Source organism: Eriocheir sinensis, chromosome 21 (genome assembly GCF_024679095.1).
Source record: "Eriocheir sinensis breed Jianghai 21 chromosome 21, ASM2467909v1, whole genome shotgun sequence".
Lineage (NCBI taxonomy): Eukaryota > Metazoa > Arthropoda > Malacostraca > Decapoda > Varunidae > Eriocheir > Eriocheir sinensis.
The window spans coordinates 18,704,788-18,731,365 of NC_066529.1; the positions used below are offsets into that span (position 1 = coordinate 18,704,788).

The 26,578-nt window shown below is 44.7% G+C and overlaps 2 protein-coding genes and 1 long non-coding RNA gene across 4 annotated transcripts; 2 read left to right on the plus strand and 1 right to left on the minus strand.

Annotated features, from left to right (window-relative positions):
- Positions 1–8,341: 8,341 nt before the first annotated feature.
- Positions 8,342–9,079, minus strand: LOC127001846 (uncharacterized). Its single transcript, XR_007755482.1, has 3 exons — positions 8,911–9,079; positions 8,675–8,801; positions 8,342–8,479 (listed from the first exon to the last, which is right to left on the minus strand). It is a non-coding gene; the product is annotated as an uncharacterized LOC127001846 (long non-coding RNA).
- A 2,319-nt stretch (positions 9,080–11,398) lies between these two features.
- On the plus strand, positions 11,399–14,610 carry LOC127001799 (uncharacterized). Its single transcript, XM_050866988.1, has 2 exons — positions 11,399–12,499; positions 12,741–14,610. Exons 1-2 carry the CDS (start codon positions 11,690–11,692, stop codon positions 13,110–13,112), a joined length of 1,182 nt encoding a protein of 393 aa, XP_050722945.1. The 5' UTR covers positions 11,399–11,689; the 3' UTR covers positions 13,113–14,610.
- A 309-nt stretch (positions 14,611–14,919) lies between these two features.
- LOC127001800 (guanine nucleotide-binding protein G(q) subunit alpha-like) lies at positions 14,920–20,766 on the plus strand. Of its 2 annotated transcripts, XM_050866989.1 has the most exons (8): positions 14,923–15,154; positions 16,412–16,561; positions 17,529–17,647; positions 18,202–18,301; positions 19,115–19,356; positions 19,522–19,717; positions 20,154–20,313; positions 20,567–20,766. In XM_050866989.1, the coding sequence occupies exons 1-8, from the start codon at positions 15,152–15,154 to the stop codon at positions 20,755–20,757; spliced, it is 1,161 nt and encodes a 386-aa protein (XP_050722946.1). In that variant the 5' UTR covers positions 14,923–15,151; the 3' UTR covers positions 20,758–20,766. The 2 variants fall into 2 exon arrangements, with proteins under 2 accessions (XP_050722947.1, XP_050722946.1); XM_050866990.1 differs by lacking the exon at positions 16,412–16,561 and having other exon boundaries at positions 14,920–15,154.
- The last annotated feature ends 5,812 nt before the right edge of the window (positions 20,767–26,578 follow it).

A 26,578-nucleotide genomic window follows, 5' to 3' on the forward strand; every position in this document is an offset into this window, starting at 1 on the left:
CGACGCGGTGTTGACTACGCTTGCCACCCACCCCCTGCCTCGGTCCCCCAATTGGGAGTCACCAGGTTAAGGAGGAGGTTCATGAGGCGAGTTGGGCGGGGACATCAGAAGAGGGGTGATCTCCATTCGTCTAGTACCTGCCGGGCAGGCCTAGCGGAATATAGCGCCAGGATGGCCGTGGTGGCAGCCTGAATAGTAAGTCCGGTAAGCCCCGCCGCACGGTGGACTTTCAGAAGCTCAACGCCTGCTGCCTGCGTGGAGACCTGCACCACAGAGATTTTTACGCACCACACCCACCATTCGACATGGCCCTCTGAGTCCCATTGCACGCTTACAAGCACCGTAGCTGACGCTTTAGCTGGGCCACGCACCAAGGGGCTAGAGGTAGGCTTGATGAAGAGAGTCGCCACCTTACTTCACCTTCATCACGCCCTGGGGCCGGTCCGTCCTACCATTGCCTTGACCCCCATGGGGCACTGTGTAGCTGGGGACGCTTACCACAAAGAGAGATCTGACGACGCCATTGCCGATCTGCCCTCGGAAGTTTCGTCAAATGAGTGCGTTTCACCTCCTGCTTTGACACCCCTCCTGACGACATCAGAGAGTATTCTGGCCTTCACACCTGCCAACTTCCCTGAGAGAGGTGTGCTGCAGAGAGCAACCGTGCCTGGTGGCACCACACCTCCACACCTCTCAGTTTACACCGGCGCTGCCCTGCCCACCCTGCCCACTCCTTGCCACAGTCACCACGCCACCCATTGTCTTACTCACACCCATGCACACCAATGGCCAGTTAAGGTTTCTCTACACCACAAAACTGCAGGTTACTTCTTCAAAACACTCGGTATTCTGGCGGAGCCGCTCACACGTCACGTGTGTCCTCTCTCTCTCTCACAGCTCAGCTCGCGTGCTTCAGTTCAGGGAAGTGTGCGGCTTGGTCATCCCTAGACGCCCTTCGTGAGCTGTAGCTCACAAATCTCCGCCATAACGCCAGCCAATAGGGCACTTGACTCCATGTTATTTGAAGAGCGAGGCAGACAGCATATATACTGGCCTGGGATTGAAGGTGACCTGCGTGACCTCACAGAGCTGTCTGCGACTCTTGCAACGTGCAACGTGCGCCCATCGCTGCCAGCCCCTGAGGCCTCCCTCTTCTGACGCCCCCACCTGAATACCCCCCTTCCAACAGGCCGTGGCTTGGACCTATTCCAACTGGAGGTCAAACCATACCTCGTGTATGCCGACCGGCTCACAGGGTGGCTGGAAATTGCACACCTCCCTCCGGCGCCTCCTCCGCAAGATCATGAAACACCTCAGGCAAGTATTTTACCAGGTGGGGAGCCCTAGAGGAACTCGCGACCGACGGAGAGGACGAACCTGGTGAGTGGGGAAGTAGCTGCCTGGCTTCCTGAGGTGGAGCTAGGTGTCACCACTCGAATCTCTTCTTGCTCAGTATCCTCAGTCCAACGGCCGGGCCGAGGCAGCGGTTAAGACGGCCAAGAGGATACTTACGGGACAACACGAATCGAGGGGCAGTTTGACAGCGACAAACATCCGCCGCCCTTTTCTCCAATACTGTGAACACTCCCCCTGCGCGGAGGAATAAGTCCCCGCCCAGATGACGACAAGGTAACAGCTGCGGGATGGCGTCCCCACGGCCAGGCAGAACTACAGAGTTGATCAATACCTGACTTGATAAGTACCACTTTGAATAACGTCAAGGGTACAGTGCAACACAGGGGACAAAACTGGGCTAACTGATCGATCAATGGGGACATTGTACGCCAGGGTGAAAATATTATATTTTCATAGTTGATATTTTTAATCATCTTGTTGCCTTAAATCATAATACACATTAGTTCCTGTCCCCTCCTTTCCCTTTACTTCCCATTGTGTGTGTGTGTGTGCTCCCATTTTATTTCCTTTATTTTAAGTATCCCCACCAATAAAAGCAACAGGAACGATTTTATGACACACACACACACACACACACACACACACACACACACACACACACACACACGGCCCGGTAGCTCAGGGGTAGAGCGTCTGCCTCACAAGTTGGGTTTATCTTCTTTCACGTGTAGCCCCTGTTCACCCAGCAGTGAGTAGGTTCGCGACGTCAGGCAAGGAGTTGTGACCTCGTTGTCGCGGTGTGTTGTGTGTGAGTGGTCTCAGCCTACCCAAAGATCGGTACTACGAGCTCTGTGCTCTTCCGTAGGGGAACGGCTGGCTGTCTCGAGAGAGACCCGCAGCAGACCAAGAGGTGAATTACACACACACACCATAGAGATAAAACGTCTGCCTCACAACCAGAAGGACCGGGGTTCGATTCCCCGTCCAGGTTAAGATAAGTTGGGTTTATCTCTTATCACGTGTAGCCCCTGTTCACCTAGCAGTGAGTAGATACGCGACGTCAGGCAAGGAGTTGTGACCTCGTTATCGCGGTGTGTTGTGTGTGAGTGGTCTCAGTCCTACCCAAAGATCGGTATACTATGAACTCTGTGCTCTGCCGTAGGGGAACGGCTGGCTGTCTCGAGAGAGACCCGCAGCAGATTAAAAGGTGAATTACACAAGATAACGATTGATCCCAAGAACGCACAGGATGGCCGGATATAAACACTCGTCACAACACACAGGAGATTTCCAACATATTACTTCCGGTTATTTATTTGTAAAATTGAATCCCTGAAAGAAATAGAAATAAACGCCCACAACTTGTGTTTTATGGCTGTAAGTCATAGTACCGTGGGAGGACTATTATAGGGATGTTCCTGCAGTGAGTTGTGTACACGAGTATAGTGTGGCAGAGAGGAACAGTCTGACGAGCCGTGTAAGTGGCGATGGAACCACCCCGTAGTTCTGTGGGTGTGAAATAAGTGGGCCACTTACCGTGAGCGAAACTTGCCACACCGCTTCCTCCTCTACCTTTCACCTTAGGAGCTTCATCTTACTTTCTTCTATAATAATTATCTTTATTATAATATTACATGAAACGTATAATGTGAAGATTCTTTAAATTTGCAACGGCATCATACTCACACACGTTCATTGATAAATCATCCACCTTTTTTGTGTGTCTTTCTACACATATTAATGGGTGTTAGGTATTGTAGTGCATTGTACTGTATTGTATTTATTGTAGACGTAGTTGAAGGCTACAACTGTTAATAATTAACAGTCGTCACTGTTGACTGATTTGCAGAACGAAGGTTATCGCCACGATAGTTGGATTTAGACTCGTCTGTGGCAACAGGTTTCCTGTTGAAAAAAGACACTTCCACTTGTCAGGGTCTGGACACGCAGGTATCTCCCAGCCGCATATTTTCGAAAGGTTGTAAGGTTTTTCTCCCGCGGAGGCTAGCCGCACCCTCTTCAGTGACGTCACGCGCTGCTAACTCCTGATTGGCTGCTGCCTCCCTCCTTCCTTCTCTGAGAGAACATAAGAACATAGGCCTACATAGGGCAGCTCCAGATTCCCCCCCACTACCACCTGTCATCCTCGTCCATATAGCTATCAAGTCTACTCTTAAACCAAGCTATCGTCCCTGCACTCCCTCTATTCCATTCCCCGACCACCCTATTACTAAACCAATGCTTGCCTATTTCCCTCCTAAATCTATACTTTTCTAATTCAAATCCATTACTGCGTGTTCTATCCTGCTGGCTAAATCTCAGTACTTTACTTATATCGCCTATGTTGTAACCCTTGACCCATTTGAATACTACTATGAGATCCCCCCGCACTCTTCGTCTTTCTAGTGAATGCAAGTTAATATGCTTCAGTCTATCTTGATATGGGAGGTTCCTCAGCCCCTGAATCATCTTGGTCATCCTCCTATGAACTGATTCTAGCAAGTTGATGTCCATTCTGTAGTGTGGGCACCAAAACTGGACAGCATAATATAAGTGTGGCCTAACTAACGCTAAATAGAGTCTGAGGATGACCTCTGCACTTTTGCCGGTTACCGTTCTGTTAATAAAAACCTAATACCCTATTACCCCTATTCCTCGCACTAATACATTGCTTCCTTAGTTTTAGGTCAGAGTTCACTAACACTCCCAAATCCCTTACACACTCTGATCTGCCTATCGCTGTGGAGTCTAAACTATACTCGTGTAATGGGTTGCGAGTTCCTACACTTAGTACGCTACACTTGGTGATGTTAAAATTCATCTGCCATTTCTCTGACCAAGCTGACAGTTTGTTGAGATCCTCCTGCAGTGCTCTTGCATCCTCCCTTGTCCTAATGGTGCGTCCTATTTTGGTGTCATCCGCAAATTTACCTATGTCATTAGTTATCCCGTTGTCTATGTCATTGATGGAGAGAGAGAGAGAGAGAGAGAGAGAGAGAGAGAGAGAGAGAGAGAGAGAGAGAGAGAGAGAGAGAGAGAGAGAGAGAGAGAGAATTACATAGAATTGCATAGATAACCAGACCACACAGGCCCTAAGGCCCAAACTAGGTGGTCTGTCATAAACCTAAGTGACAGTTGTTATGCGGCCACCATGGCGTTGAAACTGACCTAGTGAACATTTAGATGGAGGAGATAGCGGTCAAGATTATTCTTAAGCGATGCAATCGAGTTACACTGCACCACTGATGGTGGTAATCTGTTCCAATCTCGAACGACAGCATTAGTGAAGAAGAATTTTGTGCAATCTGATTGAACTTATCGACATTTGAGTTTAGCGCCATTATTTCTCGTTCGCGTCGAATCATCCATGATCCATCACAAACAGCTTGGTCGGATCCACGTTGGTAAAACCGTCAAGTGTTTTAAAGCACTCGATCAGTTTTCCTCTGAGGCTGCGTTTTTCAAGAGAAAACAGGTTTAGATGTGACAGCCTTTCCTCGTAGGGTTTGTTTCGTAATGAAGGAATCATCTTGGTTGCTCTACGTTGAACACCTTCCAATTTAGCAATGTCTTTCGCATGGTGGAGAGACCAAAACTGCACGGCATACTCCAAATGAGATCTGACGAATCTATTATACAAAGGTAGTATAACATCTTTATTCTTGAATGAAAATTTCTCTTAATCAAACTCATCATCCTGTTTGATTTTTTAACGGACTCGTTGCACTGCTGGGAAAACTTGAGGTTAGACGCGACCGAGTGAACGCCTTTAATTTTAACGCCGCACATTTCATAGTCCTTTATATATCTAGATCCAACCTGCAGAATCTGGCACTTGTTTATATTAAAAGGCATTTTCCATTTTACTGACCAATCTGATATTTTACGCAAATCTTCTTGTCACATTCCGTAAGTACCGCATTGCCGATTTTCGTATCGTCCGCAAATTTACTAATGAAATTATTGAGACCAAGGTCAATGTCGTTGATGTAAATGACGAAGAGAACGGGTCCCAGGACAGAGCCTTGGGGGACACCACTACTCACTAGTGACTGGCATCCACTCAGAGGTCACCCCATTTATTACAACTCTTTGCTTTCTATAGCTTAGCCAGTGCTTGATCCATTCGTGAAGCTTACCCCCGATACCTATTTCCTTGATTTTATGAAGCAACTTGTAGTGTGGGACTTTATCAAACGCCTTCTGGAAGTCCAAATAAATAATATAAAGTGATTTAGAAACATCATAGACTGCAAAAAGCTCGTTGTAGAACGTTAATAGATTCGACAAACAAGATCTGTTGTTACGGAAATCATGTTGAGAGTCCAGTATTAGCGAATTACACTCTTGGTATTTAACTACTTTATCTCGAATAATTCTCAAATAATTTACCAATAATTGAAGTTTAGCTGATTGGCCTGTAATTATCCGGTAATTTTCGGTCGCCTTTTTTTAAAATGGGTGTTACGTTAGCCATTTTCCAATCACTAGGAACGATACCCTGATGCAAAGACATATTAAACAGCATTGTTAAAGGTCCGAGTATCTCTTGATATTTCTCTAAGTAATTTTGGATATATTTTATCAGGTCCTGGACTTTTTTTAGTTTTAAGTGACTGCAGCGCTTTGAGAACCTCATCTGTACTGATTTCAAAGTCAGGGAGGGAATGACTGGGATTTTCAATAGTGTTAGGAATAGCAGTAATATCGATATAATTACTATTAAAAACCGAGGCGAGGAGGGAGAGAGAGAGCGAGGCAGGGAAGGGTGGCAGAGAGGGGAAGGAGGGAGGCAGCAGCCAGTCAAGAGCTAGGCCCCCTTCACACGAGCGGTTTTCTCCTGCGCGGTTTTCGGGAACGGTTTGGTAATAAATAGAGTTCAATGAGGCCCTTCACACACTCGCCGCGTGGCTTGAAACTCCCGCGCGGCAGTAATTTACCGTCCGCCCGCCGGGCTGGGATTCATCATACCATTTACCGGACCTCTGTCTCGTAAGTTTCGCGGTATCTCCGCCCACCCGGTAAATTTGCATTCATCAACCACTTACCGGACCCGTGGTAAGGCCAAAAGTTACCGCAGCTCCGAGCACCCGTAACTGAGTTACCGCAGGCGTGGTAAGTGGGTAGACACTGCCGCGGCTCATGTTCGGAGGCAATTTTGAGCCTATGTATATTTTTCCCTCGTGACGTGCCCTACACCAGCAGAAGCAGAAAAGCATGCAAATTTAGGATCTGGGCTTATAAACGCGATGTGACGGAAACCAGCTGAGTACGAAGGAGTTGAAGAGAAATAAGTGCAAGAAAATGTGTACTCCCTATTCATTTAACTCTGATTTTCGTACGTGTATTTACACATTATTGTTACAATTTTATGCTAGTGTGATGCAGAATTTTCTCAGGAAGATGATGGTGGTCTCCATTTTTCTCAAAAATGAATGTTGGGGTCAGGAAACTGGGTGGGAGTAAGGTGTGTGAAGTCGTCGGTTTGGGATGAGCTGGGCACACCCGTGCAAGGCCTCAGGCCGGCTTCACTTGCAGCCCGCAGTCTACACTATGTAAGTCTGTGGAACTGTCCACCCATATGACTTTTCCCTGCTTGCTAAAACACTGCAGAGGGAATAATGTTTTCATCTGTGACAGTCACCTCCCGTCTCAAGTCTCCAATATTCTTGCTGTGGAGTTTGGCGTCGTAAAATTTTGCTCTGACCTCCTCCACACTACTCACGAAGCCACTCACGCCATTCACCTCAGCAGCCATGCTCAGCTTCCCACACCCATTGCTTGGCTGCACCAGTGAGGCATGATGACAATGGCCCCCTAGCCAATTTTGGTTGCGAGGGGTGAGTATGGGCAAACACTAGAATAATACCCACTCTTGTGATAGCGAGGCACGCTGCTGGCGTTAACGACGGAAAACTATGAAGGTAACACAAAAATGTTCAGAATATGCTAGGCTACATAAGCGAGTATATTTTTATTTCAAGGATAAATATACAAGTAACGTGCATTCATTCGTGAAAAAAAACAGCTAACTGAGGGATTACAACGCCAATTATTTGTTTTAAGGCAGTATTTACGCCTGTACAATACACATGACTTGATTTTGAAGTCTGTGTATTAGTAAACAAACGACACATGAAAGCTGAAATACAGCATCAAAGGTCGCACGTGATTGGCTATCCAGCCCAACCAATCGTTGCTAGGGTGCGAGTTACCGGAGCGTTACCATACCGTTGATGAATGCCGTGTTTGAAAGATGCCGCAGCTGTGGACCTGTGGTAGCGCTCCGGTAAATGTGAGAGATACGGGAGGCGTGGTTAGTAAGATTGATGAATCCAGCCCGGCCGGCGGGTGCACTGCTAACCCGCGCGGCGCCAGGCGGTTCAGAATATTATAGAAGTCTATGGAGCCCTTCAGACGGGCGGTTTTTCCCCGAGCAGCAGACGTGGCAGAGGTTCATTTTGCTCACAAGTTCTTCAAATGTAGATGACATGCGGAAACAATTGAAAAACTTTTCTTCATAAGCTTTCAGGTCAGAATATAATGTATAGAATGCCAGAGCCCTTACATGCCTAAGTGCCGCCCCAGGGCAAAGTTCTCAGTGACGCCCCCCCTCCCCAATCACCACTTCCCACCTCCACCACGTGTACCTTTACTACCTATGACCCTAATTTGGGCAACGTGACTATAGGATACCGGTATACATAATAAAAGATGCTTTTGTTGTGTGTGCCGTATAATTAAATGAAATTTAAAGAGTAAAAATTATTTTTTCATAAATAATAGGAAAAAGCATTCCTCAGACTGCAATGTGTTGTATTATTTTCTGAAAAATATTGTCGATTACGGTAAACTATTCAGGCCCTTTTTGACCTTTTATTATTATTATTATTATTTTGTCAGCCTTGTGGGTGGCAGGTCCAGGCTAGAATTGCCGCCCCCCTAAAAGTGCCCCCCCCCCCCCGGCATATGCCCCCCCCTGCCCCCCACCCCATGTGAGGGCCCTGTAGAATGCTCTTCAAAGGAGCCTAGGGCTGTTTATTGGGTGGGTCCATGTTACATCAACCCGGGGCCATGGAAGACAGCTTGTCGCAATGATGTTTATTGTACATAAGATTCCAGCCTGTAGAGAGGTGTGACAGAAGTTTTACAACCTAAACTGCAGAAGGTACAACATCCACAATATTTTTTGGTATCAAATTCACCATAAAGTTTCACCAAAGAACATGATTGTTTATGTAAACAACCCATGACACCTAACTAGTTATAGCCCAATCACAATACCACAATATATCGTCACAAACTATACAAAACTCACAACGCTGCCAGTCCCCGGATGATGAGCGGAAATTGGTTATGTACGTCCAATATCAGTGGACATCAAGAGAGGGCACTGCATCGACCGTTACCATAGTACGTACGGATAGTTATCAACTCGAACACTCCTGCAAGCATTTATCACATGTAACTATTGAACATAGAAGTTAACTCAAAGGCACACAAGGCTCACATAGTTGGTCTACTAAAGCGACATGATAATGCAGAATTTCTCACCGTTATTGCCACAAAACATCAGCACAGAGTCCAGAGGCCATCCCCGGGAAGCACTAACAGATCATGCCGCCGACATTGGGCCAAGGTGAAAGGGAACTGCCTCAAATGCATCAATCCGAATCCCTGAATATCGAATCATTGCGTACCGAAACATTGTGTGTCTCGAACTAACACATTCGTACGAGACACACAGTGTATGATACACTTTTGCGAAACAATTACGGACACAAGACTAAGTTGATTTAGATAATAATTTGACAGTTAACAAGTCGAACAACACTCCCATTTGATGTCCGCTCACAACTCAGACCCCCCCCCCCACCCCCACGAGGGAAATATCCGTTACATGTATGTACGCAAAATGCAACAATGACAGACCTGAAGATTCAGCACACCACTTATAAATAGCAGTTTCAAACAATTAGATAATACATATACTATCACAATTGTGTTACAGTTCACCATTTACGTAGTCGCTTCATCTTTAACACCCTGTTCATTATATACACAGAGATCACTCTCTTCTTTACGTCCTCCATCTCGAACAAAACAAACAAAAGTCTCGACAAACTGACAAGTATTCTGTGCACTGCTGCAGACAAACCGGCGCGGCCACACTACCGCGCGGGAGATAACCGCTCGGGTGAAGCAGCGCGTGACGTCACAGCAGAGGGGGGTGGGGGGTGGGGGGTAGCCTCCGCCCGGCCCAGCGGAAGGAAACAACTTGACATGCTGACAGCGTTTTTTTTTTTTTTTTTTTCAGTAGTCGAGCAGGTTTCCTTTGTGTGTTTCGTCGTTCTATAATTATGTAAGATTTCATACAGCTTTCATGCAGCTGTTTGACTTCTGCCCTAAGGCGGCGTCACACAGGGCAAATTTATCCCAACATGTTGCTCGTTTTGGTTGGCGGTTGGGCAAAATTAACAACCACCAACAAGATTTGGCGGATCGGGAAGGATGGACAACGGTTGTATTGCCAGACTGGTTGAGAGAAATCGGGGTCAAATGACATTCGTGCTATAAGCTGTAGCCTAAATGTAAATTGAAGATCAATCATCGTACATATTTACTCAAATTGTCAACGGTAAAACTCCAAAAACCGACGTACATGTGCAAGTATGTGTTTGTGATTTATTTGTCCACTGTGTAAAGTTATTTATAACACTCAACTGACTGTGATGGTATGCTGGGTGGAGTCTGTGCCTGGCGCGAGGTATACAAACTTGTTCTGGCGCTTCTGCAGCCGTAGCACATGCTTCATTATGTGCAATGCAGCAGCACAATCTTCTAAAACCTCAATATCCTTCCTATTCATGGTAAAGTGGCTGGAGAGATGCTGGCGTGGTGTTTGTTGTTGTTGGAGCGCGGCGTCAACACAACAGTTCAGGGTCAGTACAGTGTGATGCACAACATTGTTGGTTGGCGATATCACCAACGAAAACGAGCAACATGTTGGAAGAAATTTGTCCTGTGTGACACCACCTTTACTGCTAACCCAGCGGCTGTCAGCTTATAGATGTAGCTTTTTACAAACATTCTGCTAAACAAAACGTCAATTTTACCCTTCCGGTCCAGGATTTGAGATGAGAACAACAGATAGTACTCTGGCAATAGGGAAGTGGGTCTGGCGCTTGGTGAGTTGGTGAAGTCACTGCCTATGCATGGCGTCTCGGCAACCCCGGCCTCCCAGAATGGTGGCTCATGGGAAGGCCACGCCGCCGTGCTTGGACTGACACCACCAGCACTTACTTCCGTGAGTGAAGAACGTATATAAAGTGTAATGGTATCATGAAGACAGGGAGGAAATTTTAGCTATCGTAAACAGTATAGTTACATAAATGCTACTGATGATAGAATTTAAGGTATGAGGACGATTAAGACTACTCTTAAGAAAGCAACGTCACTATACACGCCGTGACGTCCGCTGCCCTCTTTATATCTTTGTTTACAGGTTCACAGGATGTAGCCTAAACATCTAGCTCCGTTTACGCACACGTACCTTTCTTTCGTTCACCAAGCTCGTGAAAGAAATCCAATCATAAAATATCACGTTCTCAACTTCTTCCTCCCAACCCGTCCTGTTCTTTTTATTTTTTATTATTATTACTCCAGACACATTGATCATGCAAAGTAAAAATCAGTGACATATATATGTTCTTACATAGCACTTCAACCTTTAGGTCTTCGGTCTTTGAGAAAACAATTAGAATTAACATTACCAATTGCTCTTATATGCACCGAACCATGTAAAAGTAGGAAATTCTTTATGCTGCTTTCATGTGGTTTAAACTGAACTTTGGTTAACTTTAGTCCTTCAAGCATATCAAACTTTCGTTCCGCATTCAACTTGCTTCATTCAGAAATAATAATGTCAAACCTTTGTGTCCTTCTCTTGCCTCAAATGCCCAAGTGGCACTTTTGCGTCAGAGTTTCCAGATGGGCGATGAGTCACATCCTGGCTTCCCCACTAGAACCTTTCCTTTGTTCGTCATTCTAGCTCCCAGTCATTCAGGAAAAGCCTGTACAGCAAGTAGAGGCAAGCTGCAGGGAAGCGCCTCTCAGAATGCTGTGGCTGAAGACGGAAGGTTAAACAAGAACTGAAGTATATGTGGAATTCATATACCATAATTATTTCCTAGACCGTGACGCAGAGGAGGGTGGAAAGTTTCACCACTAAAGGGACTAAAAGGTTTTTGATGTCTGAAGTGTATTAGTGAACTTGTGTTGATATTTTGTCTTCGTGATCGTGTAAGACGAGACTGATTATATAGATATAACAATGCCTAGCTCGTGGATTTTGGCGAGCTGTATGTTGCTGACCAGCCTTTGTGTGTGCTACTCTGTCCACCCACAAGAACAACAACAACAACAACAACGTACACAAAATCACAAGGACACGCAGGACCCGGCCCGAACTAAACTCCCCCCGAGTGAAGGACTTACGGACCGTGAGGAGACTCTTGGTCAAGCCAGGGTGAAGAGGCAGACTGATGAATGCCCTGTGTTGGAGACGGGCCAAGGCTCGGGCCTCCAGAAGATAGTTGACACCACTGATGAAACGCAGAGTTTCTTCATCCAGCCTCAGCCAGGGTTCAACCGATTGGTATTTCGTGTGAAAGTGAATAATAAGTTTGACTTCAGTTCTTGGAAATACCATAAAAAGACCCTCGACATCAGCAGCTCCCGACTTAACATTGACTGGACTCACCCGACCTCGATTCCTGTGCAAGTGACATATTTCAAGAACAAAGTGAGTTTTGCCCAAGATCGCCATGCACTTCGCGTGAAAGTGGGCCAAGACGTGAACGAGGTACTGCTCACGAGCTGGTGGCGAACTCACAGCTATGAAGGGTTTGCTGTCTACGCCGAAGGTCCCCTCAAGGTTTATCTCGACTGCAACTCCCAGGATCCCAAGACAGCGTCCATCAAACAGGAAGAGGAGAAAGTGCCAGTCCTGCTGATCCTGAGCGCGGTGGGAGGCTGCTTCCTGATGGTGGTAGGAGCAACCATTGTCTACCTCCTCACCACTAGATGCGCCCGCGCCCGACGTGACAACCCGCCCCCCGTGCCCAAGTTTCCCAAGTCACTGGTGAGTTCGGAGAGAGAGAGAGAGAGAGAGAGAGAGAGAGAGAGAGAGAGAGAGAGAGAGAGAGAGAGAGAGAGAGAGATATTCATTCATTCATTGTGTGTGTGTGTATGTGTGTGTGTGTGTGTGTGTGTGTGTGTGTGTGTGTGTGTGCGTGTGTGTGTGTGTGTGTGTGTGTGTGTGTGTGTGTGTGCGTGCGCGCGCGCTAGGGATTCTGATCAGCTTTCTGCTCTCCTGTTTGCAGCTGTTTGAGCGCCACATCCACCGGGAGAAAGACAGTGAGCCCATCTACGAGACGATTGATGAATCCACGCTGGCAAAACTTCGAAAGAACCTTGACTCTGAAACCCTTGGTCGGCCGCAGGGTGTGAGGGACCAAGACAAACCCTCGGCTACAGGACTGAAGGAGAAGACGATGACACTCTGGAATCAGACTTTTGAAAGGGAATGTCATTCCTCGACGATTCCAGGTGATGACGCTAGAGGAACCCTTGAACTATCCCTACTGGAGGAGAAAGCGGCGCTTCGGCAATCCTCTGGGCTTGAATCCCCCATGGAGAATCACTATGTGGAGATGCACGGTATTGTCAGCCGCACCTCAAGCCTCAACAAATGATTCTCCCTCCACCGCCTTTCGTCCAGGCACGTCACCTTAGACCTTAAAAATTTTGAGCATTAAAAGTTCTTCGATCCAGTTATAATTTTACGATGCATGGCTGTGGTGCTAACTCTTATATCAATGTCACCAAAAGCCTCAACAAATGATCTTACCTCGACCGCCTATCGTCCATGCATCCCATATTGGACCATAAAGTGTTGTGCATGAAAAGCTCATCGATCCAGTATTAATTTTACGATGGCTTTGGTGCTCTCTCTTGAATAATATTAATGTCACCTCAACACTCAACAAATGATCCTCCCTTCACCACCTCTCGTCTAGGCATCCCTTATGATACCATTAATTAACGTTCTGTGCATGAAAAGGTGGTCTATATCGATCTGATTTTAATCTTACGATGGCTTTGGTGCCTCCTCTTAAAGATTAATGATGAAATTAACCAAGACTGCGACCTGTCCACCTTCTCTCCCATTCCTTCAGACTGGAACGTAATAGTTTAGTAAGCTTTCATTTAGAGTTCCAGGGGCTTCGTCTTTGTATACGCCCATGTCTTATTGTATGTTAGTGACCAGTCGTGGCTGATGATGGCTCGTCTGCGTGATGCTCCTTCAATACACTGATAAGGCTTGATTCACTCCAATGTTCCGCTTAGATATTTTATTGAGAACGCTCACAGCAACAGTATATATTATCTGTTTGCTTACACTCCTGCAACGAACAGTGATATCTTTCTGCGAGACTCCTCCTATACTTGTTATATTGAGAGGAACCTCAGTACATTGGTTCGTCACTGATGTTTGACTGATAGAGGAATGAGATGCATAATGTAACAATTGTGACCATTGTGATGAAGTCATATTAGCGGTAAGTAGATAAAGATAGTATGTTTAATGACCTCAGAAGATATATAGTTGTATACTCATATGCTAGATATACTCCAGCCTGTTTTATAGGATAGGTTTATCTTTAAAAAATTAATGATACCTGTAATCGAAAGGTATGTGGTATTATCCTAAGACTTCGCTATCATCTCTGTGGCTATTATAATCATTGACGCCTGAGACAAAAACTTTAGGTCAAGCACACCGGAGAGTTGACTGTTCTGCCGCCTTGATCCACTGTCGCTGTTCAGGTATACAGGGTGTAGGTGTAGGCCTTCAGCCCGTATTCTTAAACATGTCGGCACCTCAGTTCGCCTTTGAAAAGACTCTCGTAGAAGCTGCTGGGGTTTTCATGGACTGTTTTGTGATGCTGGTGATAGTTTTACACGACTTTTGAATTATGCACGGGAAAAGAACACCCATGAAAACCCGTTCAGTCTTCTCTGTGGCCTTAGGAAATAGTCGTAATGGGAGCCCGGTATGTTTAATATTGGACTCATCGGGTCGCTGGGTGGCGTCAGTGACTAATTAGCATTTCTTCGTGTATTGTACTCGATGGAGACACCAACAAGAAACCCAGACTGTAAAAACGCAAATACAAATGAATAAATAAATATATAGTTTTATTTGCCTTGTGTGAATTTCTGAAAATTTATAGTCAGGTGAATATAAAAACACAACAAAAATTACATGAAACAGCTTCTTCGATAATTTGCTCTGACCACATTTATAATAAGATTTATTTTTCATCAACCTATTACAGCAAGATTACGTTAATTTCTGAACAAAGTAGTTCCATGTAACACTTCCCCAGATTTACCCTTGTAGTTCGATCAGCACCGTTGAATAACAAAAACATCCGTGAAAAGTAGTGTTTGGTAACTTGAACACATCCTTTTCCTCTTATCTCCTAACCAAGTCGCGTGTGGCCAATGAGCGTCATCGCCACTCCTGTCCTTTGTTAGCTGTGACATAAGTAGTGTGAGCCGTGATGCACCCTCCTCCGGCAGCCATGGCGGGAGAGTGAGGGCGAGCAGAGCGTCATGAGCGAGGCAGCGCTAGATAGGAGTCACCGAGCTAGGAAGACGCCTAGACCTCCACCAGGAGATACTGAGCACCTCCTAGGGACGGCACCGACAGCAGCAGCAGCCAGCCATGGTGAGAGAGAGAGAGAGAGAGAGAGAGAGAGAGAGAGAGAGAGAGAGAGAGATTTACATAGATTTTACATAGAAAATCAGACCACACAGACCCCATGGTCCAGACTTGGTGGTCTGTCCTTAAACCTAAGTGATTTTACATTAATCAGAAGACTCCAAAACGTTGCATTTCTACTCTAGTTGATATTAAGTTAAAGGAAGCGGCGGTCGAGCTTATTTTTGAAGGAGTCAATCGTGTTACACTGGACCACTGATGGTGGAAGCTTATTCCATTCTCGCACTACAACGTTGGTGAAGAAAAATTTGGTGCAGTCTGAATTTACTTGTCTACATCTGAGTTTTACGCCATTGTTCCTCGTGCGCAAAGTGTCATCGATCATAAACAATGTTGATCTGTCTACATTCGTGAAACCATTAAGTATTTTAAAACATTCGATCAGTTTTCCTCGGAGGCGACGTTTCTCAAGAGAGAAGATGTTAAGGGTAGAAAGCCTTTCTTCGTAGGATTTGTTGCGCAAGGAAGGGATCATTTTCGTTGCCCGACGCTGAACACCTTCTAATTTAGCAATATCCTTTGCATGGTGGGAAGACCAAAACTGTACCGCATATTCCAAGTGGGGTCTGACTGTGTGTGTGTGTGTGTGTGTGTGTGTGTGTGTGTGTGTGTGTGTGTGTGTGTGTGTGTGTGTGTGTGTGTGTGTGTGTGTGTGTGTGTGTGTGTGTGTGTGTGTGTGTGTGTGTGTGTGTGTGTCGTTTGAGTTTATTTCACGCTCCGGGATAGGTCTAGATTTATAAAAGATCTAGGAGCCTTATTCTTGGGTTTACATCGTTGGTTCCCAAACTTTTCCAGTCCGGCGCCTCCGTGGCTCTAAGGTGAATTCGTAACGCCTCCCCCCAATACACATTCCGACTTCGGACTACGTAACAAAATAAATCCATTCTCTCGTTTACATTTCTTATTTCAATTTTTTAATATATAAGACATAATCTACGTGTTCCTTTTGCATAGAATTAGTGTTTGCGACATAGATTTTTTCATTCAGATTTTGTTAATAACTAGGGTTATTAATTACTCCTAATGTCCCCCCTCCTGCCGCCTTGCCGTTCTCAGCGCACCCCTCCCCCCTTCGATCTTTTCACCGCCTCCAAGTGAGCGGCACCACCCACTGGATGAACCACAGGTCTATAATATGATTATGGTTAATTGAATTTTCCCATTTATAGAAGATATTATGGTTATTATTTTTCATTCCGGCAGAGTGAGGGCGGCCCGATGCAGCAGCACTTTCCGTCGAGGCCCTCACTCCTGCAGCGGGCGTGGCGGGCACTCTGGAGACTCGTGGAGCGCCTCAGCCGGTGCTTAGCCTCGCAAACCCTGGAGGGTTCACCAAACGACGCCTTCGAAAGAGTGAGTCTATAGGCTCTGACTTTCACTTACCTCAATCCTTCTCGGCATGGACTTCTAGAATATTTAGTTTGATTATCTTGATAACGGGTAGCTTCCACTGGGTAACTTAGGCCCCGCAGAGAGAGAGAGAGAGAGAGAGAGAGAGAGAGAGAGAGAGAGAGAGAGAGAGAGAGAGAGAGAGAGAGAGAGAGAGAGAGAGAGAGAGAGAGAGAGAGAGAGAGAGAGAGAGAGAGAGAGAGAGAGAGAGAGAGATTGTTGGCCACAGTTTACAAGAAATCATATATAAGATTTATTTTTTTTTACCTTTCTGCCTATAGCGCCGGTAGGCTATCTTCAGGGGCCTGGTCGACCCAAGCCCGTTATGGCGCAGGCAATTTTTTATAGTGACGCCAGTTATGCTTGGCTCATGCTGCCCCCCGGAACTCATTTTTTATTCACTTGGACGGTTTCTTCTAGAGTCCGGGTTGATGGGTGGTCTTCAGGACAGCATGTGGGTAGTCTTAGGCCACTCGGCGGTGACTGAAAAATCCCAGGTGGTAGCGTGGGGATTCGAATCGACGTTGTCCATGGCGTGATGAATACGGGGCCCGCACGCTATTTGATTTATGTTTTATTAATTGATCAGGGTTTGTTACTTATGAACGGATGATGATCAAATTTAAAGGGAGATGACTATGTCCAGGGGATAAATGTGCCCAAGGGTAAAAGGCTCGAGAGGAGAAATATATCAGAGTGTATAATAATTATCTCGTATTTTTATACATCTCGGCACCTAAGTTCGTGAGTTTGAGAAATCTCTCGTAGAAGTTGCTGGGTTTTTCCTGGACTCATTTGTGATCCTAGTGATAGTTGTAGTACACGACTTCTGCACCTTGAACGGTATAATCACCTATTAACTCTGTGGCCCTGGAAAACAGCGTCATGAGAATCCGAGACGTTTATAAATATTGCCCTTTGTTTTTTCCAGCCGTCCTTGGTGGAGGCGCGGCTGCTGGTGCTTGGCGCGTCGGACACCGGCAAGTCGACGTTCATGAAGCAGATGAGATACGTCTTCGGCGACGCCTTCCCGGCACACGAGAGGCGGAGGTGAGTGGAGACAGCCTGCAACGGGTGTACACTGGTCTGGTATCTTCCTAGTTTATGATACTGATTATAAAATGTGCTTGTGTTGTCATTTCGCCATTTCTTCCACTACCTTGATTTTCTTCTTAAATTAAATCCTGGTTATTCTTTGCACAAACATCACGTAGCAGCCACTCCATACTAGAAGCAACTTGTGTGTGTCTCGCATGTCTCTGTCTTGTTATCTCAAGTTGACTAGCAGTATGACTGTCAAGTTGTAGGCCAGAGAGAGAGAGAGAGAGAGAGAGAGAGAGAGAGAGAGAGAGAGAGAGTGTGTGTGTGTGTGTGTGTGTGTGTGCTGTTTTCGTCGTTTTCACTGTATGAAGTGTATTTCCAGCCAAAGTCTAATAATATATCTATGATTAGTCTTTGTTTCCAGCCACCCTCGTCCCAGCTCAACGAACTGTCTTCATTAATATTATTGGTGGGGCAGCCCCTTTGCCCATGCCTCCCGGCCTCTATAGTCCTTGCCCTCCTCGTGAAAGGTTTTAAGTAACTGTCACGATACTCGCTCCCAGGCACCTTCCACACGTCCGCCGGAACTTGTTGGAGAGCCTGCACAAGATGGTGCTGGCCATGGACGTCCTCGCCGTGGCCTATGCCACCCCGGAGGCGCGGGTAATGTATGGGTATTTGTAATGATGAAGATGACGATGATGATAATAAGAATAAGATTAGGAATAAGGATAAAAAATATACGGTTTATGAAATTAAAACTCAGCCATGCAGCTGAAGATATACAAATATATACAAAATAGATAAATGTTCACAAGGTGCATAACAAAGTAAACATTACATTCCATAATCTCTCGGTTGTGAGGTGTGTGTGTGTGTGTGTGTGTGTGTGTGTGTGTGTGTGTGTGTGTGTGTGTGTGTGTGTGTGTGTGTGTGTGTGTGTAATAATAATAATAATAATAATAATAATAATAATAATAATAATAATAATAATAATAATAATAATAATAATAATAATAATAATAATAATAATAATAATAATAATAATAATAATAATAATAATAATAATAATAATAATAATAATAATAATAATAATAAATGGTTTATTCATTTGTTGGCAGCCATAAGGCTGAAAATACACAAAAAACAATGAGATTTATATATGTGATGAATAGTGGGGAAGGGTGGTTGATGTGTGTGTGTGTGTGTGTGTGTGTGTGTGTGTGTGTGTGTGTGTGTTGGGGTGGAGGGGTCATGTGATCATGGAGGTATTTATGGCCTTTAAAAGTGTGTGTGTGTGTGTGTGTGTGTGTGTGTGTGTGTGTGTGTGTGTGTGTGCACCATTTTTTTGTCAACTCATCAGCTCTCGAAATACACATGGCCTACAATACTGTTAACCACACCTGCACGCAACACCCGTGCGCCCATCACCTTTGTCCACACACCCCGACGCAAGGCTAGCCCTCTCGCTTACAGGTCGCCGCTGGCAGGTTCGCGGACATGGTGCCTCTAGAGGCGTTCCTGCATGAAGACTCTCCCATGGACCCGTCGCTGGTGGAGGAGACGAGGGCGATGTGGGCCGACCAAGGGGTGCAGGAAGTGTTTCGCCGAGGCAACGAATATCACCTCATGACCAACGCCGATCACTTCATCGCCAGCGCTCCCAGAATCCTCCGCGATGACTACCTGCCCTCCGTGGACGACATCTTGCGTATGAGGTGAGCGGTGGGCTGCCTTCCTTTTGATAACAGGCTCGCTGCTCTGTCTAACTAAATTGTATTCTAACTTATTTTGCTTCCTGCTCATGGGGTTGGACAGGTTGCTGTTGGCCTTTTTTTTTTTCTTTCTAACTCGCCACGACTACTACTACTGCTTCCCTCTAGATACCCCACTCACTGCTCCGTCACCTCTACTTACGACGTGGGTGAGATGAGAATGACGATGCATGACATGGGCGGCCAGCGCGGAGCGAGGGGAGAGTGGGTGACGCACTTCGCCAGGCCCACGGCCATCCTCTTCCTCGCCTCCCTCGCCGAGTTCGACCAGAATGTTGAGGAGGCAGATCGGGAGGAAAAGGAGGTGCGTGCCCGCTGTGTTCTTTATGCATATAGTGCGACTCATGATTATCTGTAGTTTTCTTTATTTATTTTTGTACACTTTTGTTGTACTATACCTACTACTTGGAGGATGAGAGGGCAAACAAAAATTAAGCACCTTCCATTTCCTTTGTGATTTGGGGGCAACAACAAAATTAAGCAGTCAGTTGGTCAATTATTATCTTCCCTCCGTGATGCAATGGCTAGCACGCCTAGCCACGAATTCGCGGGCCTTGGTTCAAATCCCGGCCTGGGCAAACGGCGGGCAGCTATACCCAACTGTTCATCCTTTCTTTCTGGTTTGTCTATAAATAGGTATACATGCCTACCGACTTCTTGCAGACTCCTTACGTTCTTATGTTCTTATGTGTGCCCCAAAGTGGCCCTAACCTTGCCTCATCTGTCATCACTCCCAACAGAGGAAGAACAGGGTGCACGAGAGTCTGGAGATCTTCGAGACGCTGCTCGGCTACCCGCCCTTCCACAACACGCCCGTCATCCTTCTGCTTAACAAGGCGGACGTCTTCAGGAAAAAGATTACCTACCACTCCCTCGCCGATTACTTCCCGCAGTATGAGGGTGAGTGTGCGAACATTTTATCGATTGTACTACTTGTTTTTCACATTCATAGTGCAAGAAGCCTTATTAAACTATCACTAGGCTTATAAAATTACCCATGGAAATATTAACACAATCTCTACCAAAGCCTGATCAACTGTGGGTGTGTGAGCCCCGAAATGTCTGATCTTGGTCAATGGCTTGTACTGGTAAAGGGACATTCCTATTTCCACATGGTTTTTAGGCTTCTGGTAATGGGGTGTTTTCTCCACAGGCCCTGCAGGAGACGAGGCCATGGGGAGAGAGTATTTATCCGGCCTCTACGAGGGCCTGGCAGTCAAGCATGGTCGTCACTACGTCTCCCGCTTCACCGAGGCGACCAACACCGAAGATTTCAAAGCCATTTTCTCTTTCGTCAAAACCCACGTCAGTAGGAACATGATTAGCAGAGGCGGCTTGCTCTGACGGTGGGGGGATGGAGTACTAGCCATTTTGGGGGTCAAGTGATGGGGCAAATATGTATATAACAGCTACATCACTTATTAATTGTCATATATTATACATGTATACTGGAAAGATAGGTATGGTTTATTTGAACTGTAGCTTTAAATTATGTGATACGTCGACCCATCCATGCAGTGAAAAAGGAAGAAGTAGAAAAAGATGAAGAGGAAGAAAGTAATGGAGAGAGAGAGAGAGAGAGAGAGAGAGAGAGAGAGAGAGAGAGAGAGAGAGAGAGAGAGAGAGAGAGAGAGAGAGAGAGAGAGAGAGAGAGAGAGAGAGAGAGAGAGAGAGAGAGAGAGAGAGAGAGAGAGAGAGATTTACATAGATATACATAGAAAGTCAGACCACACAGACCCTATTGTCCGGACTAGGTGGTCTGTCCTTAAACCTAAGTGATTCTACATTAATCAGAGAGCTCCAAAACTTTGCATTTCTACTTTAGTAAATAATAAGTTGAAGAAAGTGTCGGTCGAACTTGTTTATAAAGGAGTCAATCGTGTTGTACTGGACCACTGAAGGTGGGAGCTTATTCCATTCTCACACTACAACGCTGGTGAAGAAAACATTGGTGCAGTCTGGATTTACTTGTTTACATGTAAATTTTGTGCCATTATTTTTCGTTCGTAAAGTGTCATCGATCATAAACTATTTTGATTTGTCCACATTCGTGAAGCTATTAAGTATTTTAAAATATTCGACAGGTTTTCCTCGGAGGAGACGTTTCTCAGGAGAGAACATGTTAAGGGTTGAGGGCCTTTCGTCGTAGGGTTTATTGCGCAAGGAAGGGATCATTTTTGTTGTCCGACGCTGAACACCTTCTAATTTAGCAATGTCCTTTGCATGGTGGGGAGACCAAACTTGTACTGCATATTTCAAGTGGAGTCTGACTAAACTATTATAAAGCGGAAGTATTACATCTTTATTTTTTAATAAAAGTTTATTTTAATGAAGCCCAACATTCTGTTCGCTTTATTTGCTGTGTCGATGCATTGCTGTGAGAATTTGAGGTTTGACGTGATTTTGACTCTCAGGTCCTTGACGCATTGCGCGCATGGAAGGGATAAGTTTTGTTGCTCGACGTTGAACACCGTCTAATTTAGCAATGTGCTTTGCATGGTGGGGAGACCAAAACTGTACCGCATATTCCAAGTGGAGTCTGACTAAACTATTGTAAAGCGGAAGTATTACATCTTTATTTTTTAATAAAAAAGTTTCTTTTAGTGAAGCCCAACATTCTGTTCACTTTATTTGCTGTGTCGATGCATTGCTGTGAGAATTTAAGGTTTGACGTGATTTTGACACCCAGGTCCTTGACGCAGTGAACGCTTTTGAGTTTAACGCCACGTGTTTCGTAATCGAACCTCTTATTTCTTGTTCCAACTTAAAATACCTGACACTTATTTATATTAAAGGGCATCTCCCATCTATCAGACCAAACTGAAATTTTATGCAAATCTTCTTGGAGGTTTTGTCTGTCTTCGTCAATGAGAACCAAGTTACCAGTCTCTGTGTCGTCTACAAATTTACCAATGCGATTACTGATTCCAACGTCCACATCGTTGATGTAAATAATGAAGAGCAGTGGGCCAAGAGCCGAGCCCTGAGGGACGTCATTAATGACAGGCCCCCACTGAGTTAAATCCATCGATCACCACCCTTTGCTTTCTGTTGTTCAACCAATTCGTGATCCATTGGTGTATTTGACCGTCAATACCTAGTTGCCTTAATTTATAAAGTGATTTAGGTGTGGAACCTTATCAAACGTTTTCAAGAAATCAAGATAGTCTACGTCCAGTGATTTGGTTACGTCATAAACTGAGAAGAGGTCGTTATAAATGGTCAGAAGGTTTGAAAGGCAGGATCTCTTGTTACGGAAGCCATGTTGTGAGTCCCCAATTAATGAGTGGCTTTCAAGGTAACTCACAATTTTGTCTCTAATTATGCTCTCGAGTAGCTTACCTACAACTGAAGTTAGACTAATGGGCCTGTAATTACTTGGTATTTTTTCAATCTCCTTTCTCAAAAATCGATGTTACATTAGCCTTTTTCCAATCCAGAGGGACGATGCCTTGTCCCAAGGACACATTGAATACGGTTGTAAGAGAGGAGAGTATTTCGCTCTTCGTTTCTTGTAGTAGTATAGAATACATTGTCAGGTCCTGTACTTTTATTTGTTTTAAGGGATTAGAGAGGATTTAGGATTTCATCGGTAGTTAAAGTTAGGCAATGCATGAATGAGATTTACGTTAGTACTATTGCCGTCGCTAGTATTGTTGGTGGTATAGTATTTCCACGAGAAACTGGCAGGTGGGATAATCCAATAAGATCATATATTGTTAAGATTGTTTCGTTCTTAGGATAATAACAAATATTTTGTATAAATACCACGACACTTGACAACGTTGTATTCCAACGATGTCAAGTGTTATTATCCTAAAAACGAAAAAATCTTAACAAAATATGACTTTATTGGATTATCCAATTACTTAATTAAATTAATTTAAAGGTAGTAAATAGCTGACATATGAAAGGAAGCGAGAGGTTCTGAGTGTGTGGCAAGGTGCGGGGCGGGGCTGACCCCGCAGCCGCCACTACCCCACCCATCAGTTTCTCGTGGAAATACTATAGTGGTGAGAAGACTGCAAGTATTAAATACCGAGGAAAAATAATTGTTTAACAAATTCCCAGCGTGTTGGGTGTCAGTCACTATAGTCGATCGATTCTAACTTGAGCCCTGTGGCTTGACCCGGGGATCCTCCCATTGTTTACACGTTTAGCGATGACCTGCGCTTGGGGATCTGCTCACTGTTAGTCTGTGCGTTATTTATTTATGGAAAAAAAAAAATATATATATATAGCCTATATATATATATATATATATATATATATATATATATATATATATATATATATATATATATATATATATATATATATATATATATATATATATATATACACATAATACGACTGTATGGTGTTATGAATGACTTGGGATTTGAGGAAAAGAAAACGACTCTGTAAACCTTCCATTTCACTTGGCAACGTGGCTCATGCGATGGTGCCGCACCATTCACCCTTCCGCCACCACGGAACTCACGTAGGTCTCACTCTACAACCAAGCAAAATATATTATATATAACGTAAATAAGAGAGAGAGAGAGAGAGAGAGAGAGAGAGAGAGAGAGAGAGAGAGAGAGAGAGAAGGGGGGGGTGGGGGTAGCAAGCTCCTTTGAGGAGAGTGATGGGGTGATGTGGCACAGTGTGGCTCAGGGGAGCCGTGCCTAAAGGCTCAAATTAGATTCGATCGACTATAATTCACCTTCACTGTTAGTTAGGGATACAATTCCACATCTGGTCCCCATTCTGTTATTTATGTAACTGAAGAAGGATTTCAGATTATTTTTTTTACAGTTGGCTGCAATATTTTCTTCGTATCTACGCTTTGCCTAACACACTTATCTTTTTACTCGCCGCCTGGCTTCATGATAAAAAAAAAGTCTCATGTTTTCGGGCATGTTTTGCTTTCTTTAGACTGTAAGACAAATTTCGCTCCCAAACCGAATGTTTAATTTCGCTATTAAACCAAGGTTGATATTTATTAGTGTCACTTCGCTTCTTGCAGAACGGGACAAATGTGTCCTGCTGGGTGAGTAATTGATTTTTTTAAAAGTTTTGCCAGGCTTCATCTATGTTGCAATCATCTGATAGTTGTATTTCTGTTAGTTTTTGTCGGATTTCTACGAAACTTTCTCTTATGAAATTGGGTACCATTATTTTTATTTTCAGCCACTGTTGTTTGAGCTCTAATGTCGACGCGCGCTAATTTATGATCGCAAGAAGCGAGATGTTCTCCCACCGTAACATTGACTAGATTATCTTGGGATGCTATAACAAGGTCTAATATGTTATTTTACCGAGTTGGCTCAGTAGCCATTTGACTTAAGTAACTTTTAAAATTCGATCATTCTATGTGACTCGCCTTTTGTAGCCGGCAGTGTCTCCCAGTCGATATGAGGGAGATTGAAATCTCCTAATATCAGTGTGTTAAGGAGCCCTACAAATCTGGCTGCCCCGACGGGAGACAGGTGCAGTCCGTCTCTTTAGAAATTGTCCTATGCGTTAAAGAGCTCAACGTCAAGCTCCCTGCAAAGAGTCTGTAAGGCCTTATTGAAAAAGCCGCTCGCCGCCGACATCCGTGGAAAGATTCCTGAAATTACAATGTTAGGGGATTTAGTCTTGTACTGCTGGATAAGCCTAAGCCTACGGTACTTATCCAGCAGCTCCTCCGACCGGGTCTTGGTGACGTCATTTGTACATGTTTGGAGAACAAGAAGAGAGTCATTAGTAGCCACAGCGTAGACCTCGTCCAGGGCAGCTGTGATATTATCAACTCCAGCTCCAGGATAACAATAAATACATATATATATATATATATATATATATATATATATATATATATATATATATATATATATATATATATATATATATGCCCAGAATCGTCCAGAGTGGAGTTGTTACAGAAAGTTTGAGAGAAGAGTTCAGCCTTAGTGATAGATGAGACGGCGGTGCTGACGTCAGGGTTAAGGAGAGGAGGGAAAGATGAAGAAGTGAAATTGAAAGAGATATTTTTGGCTAGGTGCCAGAAGTCACGGGAAGAATTAGAAAAAGCAAGGTTTTGACATTTTCTATTTATGAAAGATGTTTTGATAGGTCGAAGAATAAATTTGGCACGATTCCGGGCAGAAAATTATATAAAGATCATGGTTAGCAGGAGTGTGAAGGGTCTGGTACCTTTTGTGAGCTACCTCTCTATCTTGGATAGCACGAGAACAAGCATGATTAAACCATGGCTTTTTAGCATGAGGAGTAGAGAAAGTACGTGGAATGTATGCCACCATTCCAGAGACAATCACCTCTGTAATGCGCTGGGCACAGTCTCTCTCCTGGAAGCAGTAGTCATTCCACGGGAAATCGGAAAAGTACATCCTCAGGTCGTCCCACCGAGCTGAAGCAAATGCCAGAAGCATCGCCTCTTCGGTGGGTCCAGAGGATGTACAGGAGCGAGAGGACAGGATACAGAAATAAGCTTGTGATCGGAGGAGCCCAACGGAGAGGACAGTTTGACAGAGTAAGCAGAAGGGTAAGAGGTAAGGAAAAGGTCTAGTATGTTGGACCGGTCTCCAAGGCGGTCGGGAATACGTGTAGGGTGCTGAACCAACTGCTCTAGGTCGTTGAGGAGAGCAAAGTTGTAGGCATGTTCACCAGGCTGGTCAGTGAAAGAGGATGAAAGCCAAAGCTGGTGGTGAACATTGAAATCTCCCAAGATGGAGATTTCAGCGAAGGGAGAGTGGGTCAAGATGTGCTCCACTTTAGAGTTCAAGTTGTCAAAAATTTTTACATAGTTAGTAGAGTTAGGTGAGAGATAAACAGAGCAGATGTATTTAGTAATAGAATGACAATGAAGTCTTAGCCAGATGGTGGAAAATTCAGAAGAGTCAAGGTCGTGGGCACTAGAGCAAATGATGTCGTTGTGCACGTAGGCGCAACATCCAGCTTTGGATTGAAATTTAGGATAGAGATAGTAGGAGGGAACAGAGTAGAGGTTGCTGTCAGTAGCCTCAGAATCCTGTGTTTCGGTGAGGAAGAGAAGGTGAGGTTTAGAGGAAGAGGAATGGTGTTCCACAAAATGAAAATTAGAACGAAGACCACGAATGTTGCAGAAATTGATAAGAAAGAGGTTCGAGAAGTTATCAAAACACCTCTCATGTCGGCAGCC

Coding starts and splice junctions, on each gene's coding strand:
- LOC127001800 (XM_050866989.1), top strand. Junction 18,302..19,114: donor ATGCCACCCCGGAGGCGCGG/GTAATGTATGGG, acceptor TCTCGCTTACAG/GTCGCCGCTGGCAGGTTCGC. Junction 19,357..19,521: donor GACGACATCTTGCGTATGAG/GTGAGCGGTGGG, acceptor GCTTCCCTCTAG/ATACCCCACTCACTGCTCCG.
- LOC127001799 (XM_050866988.1), top strand. CDS start 11,690: ATGCCTAGCTCGTGGATTTTGGCGAGCTGTATGTTGCTGACCAGCCTT. Junction 12,500..12,740: donor CCAAGTTTCCCAAGTCACTG/GTGAGTTCGGAG, acceptor TCCTGTTTGCAG/CTGTTTGAGCGCCACATCCA.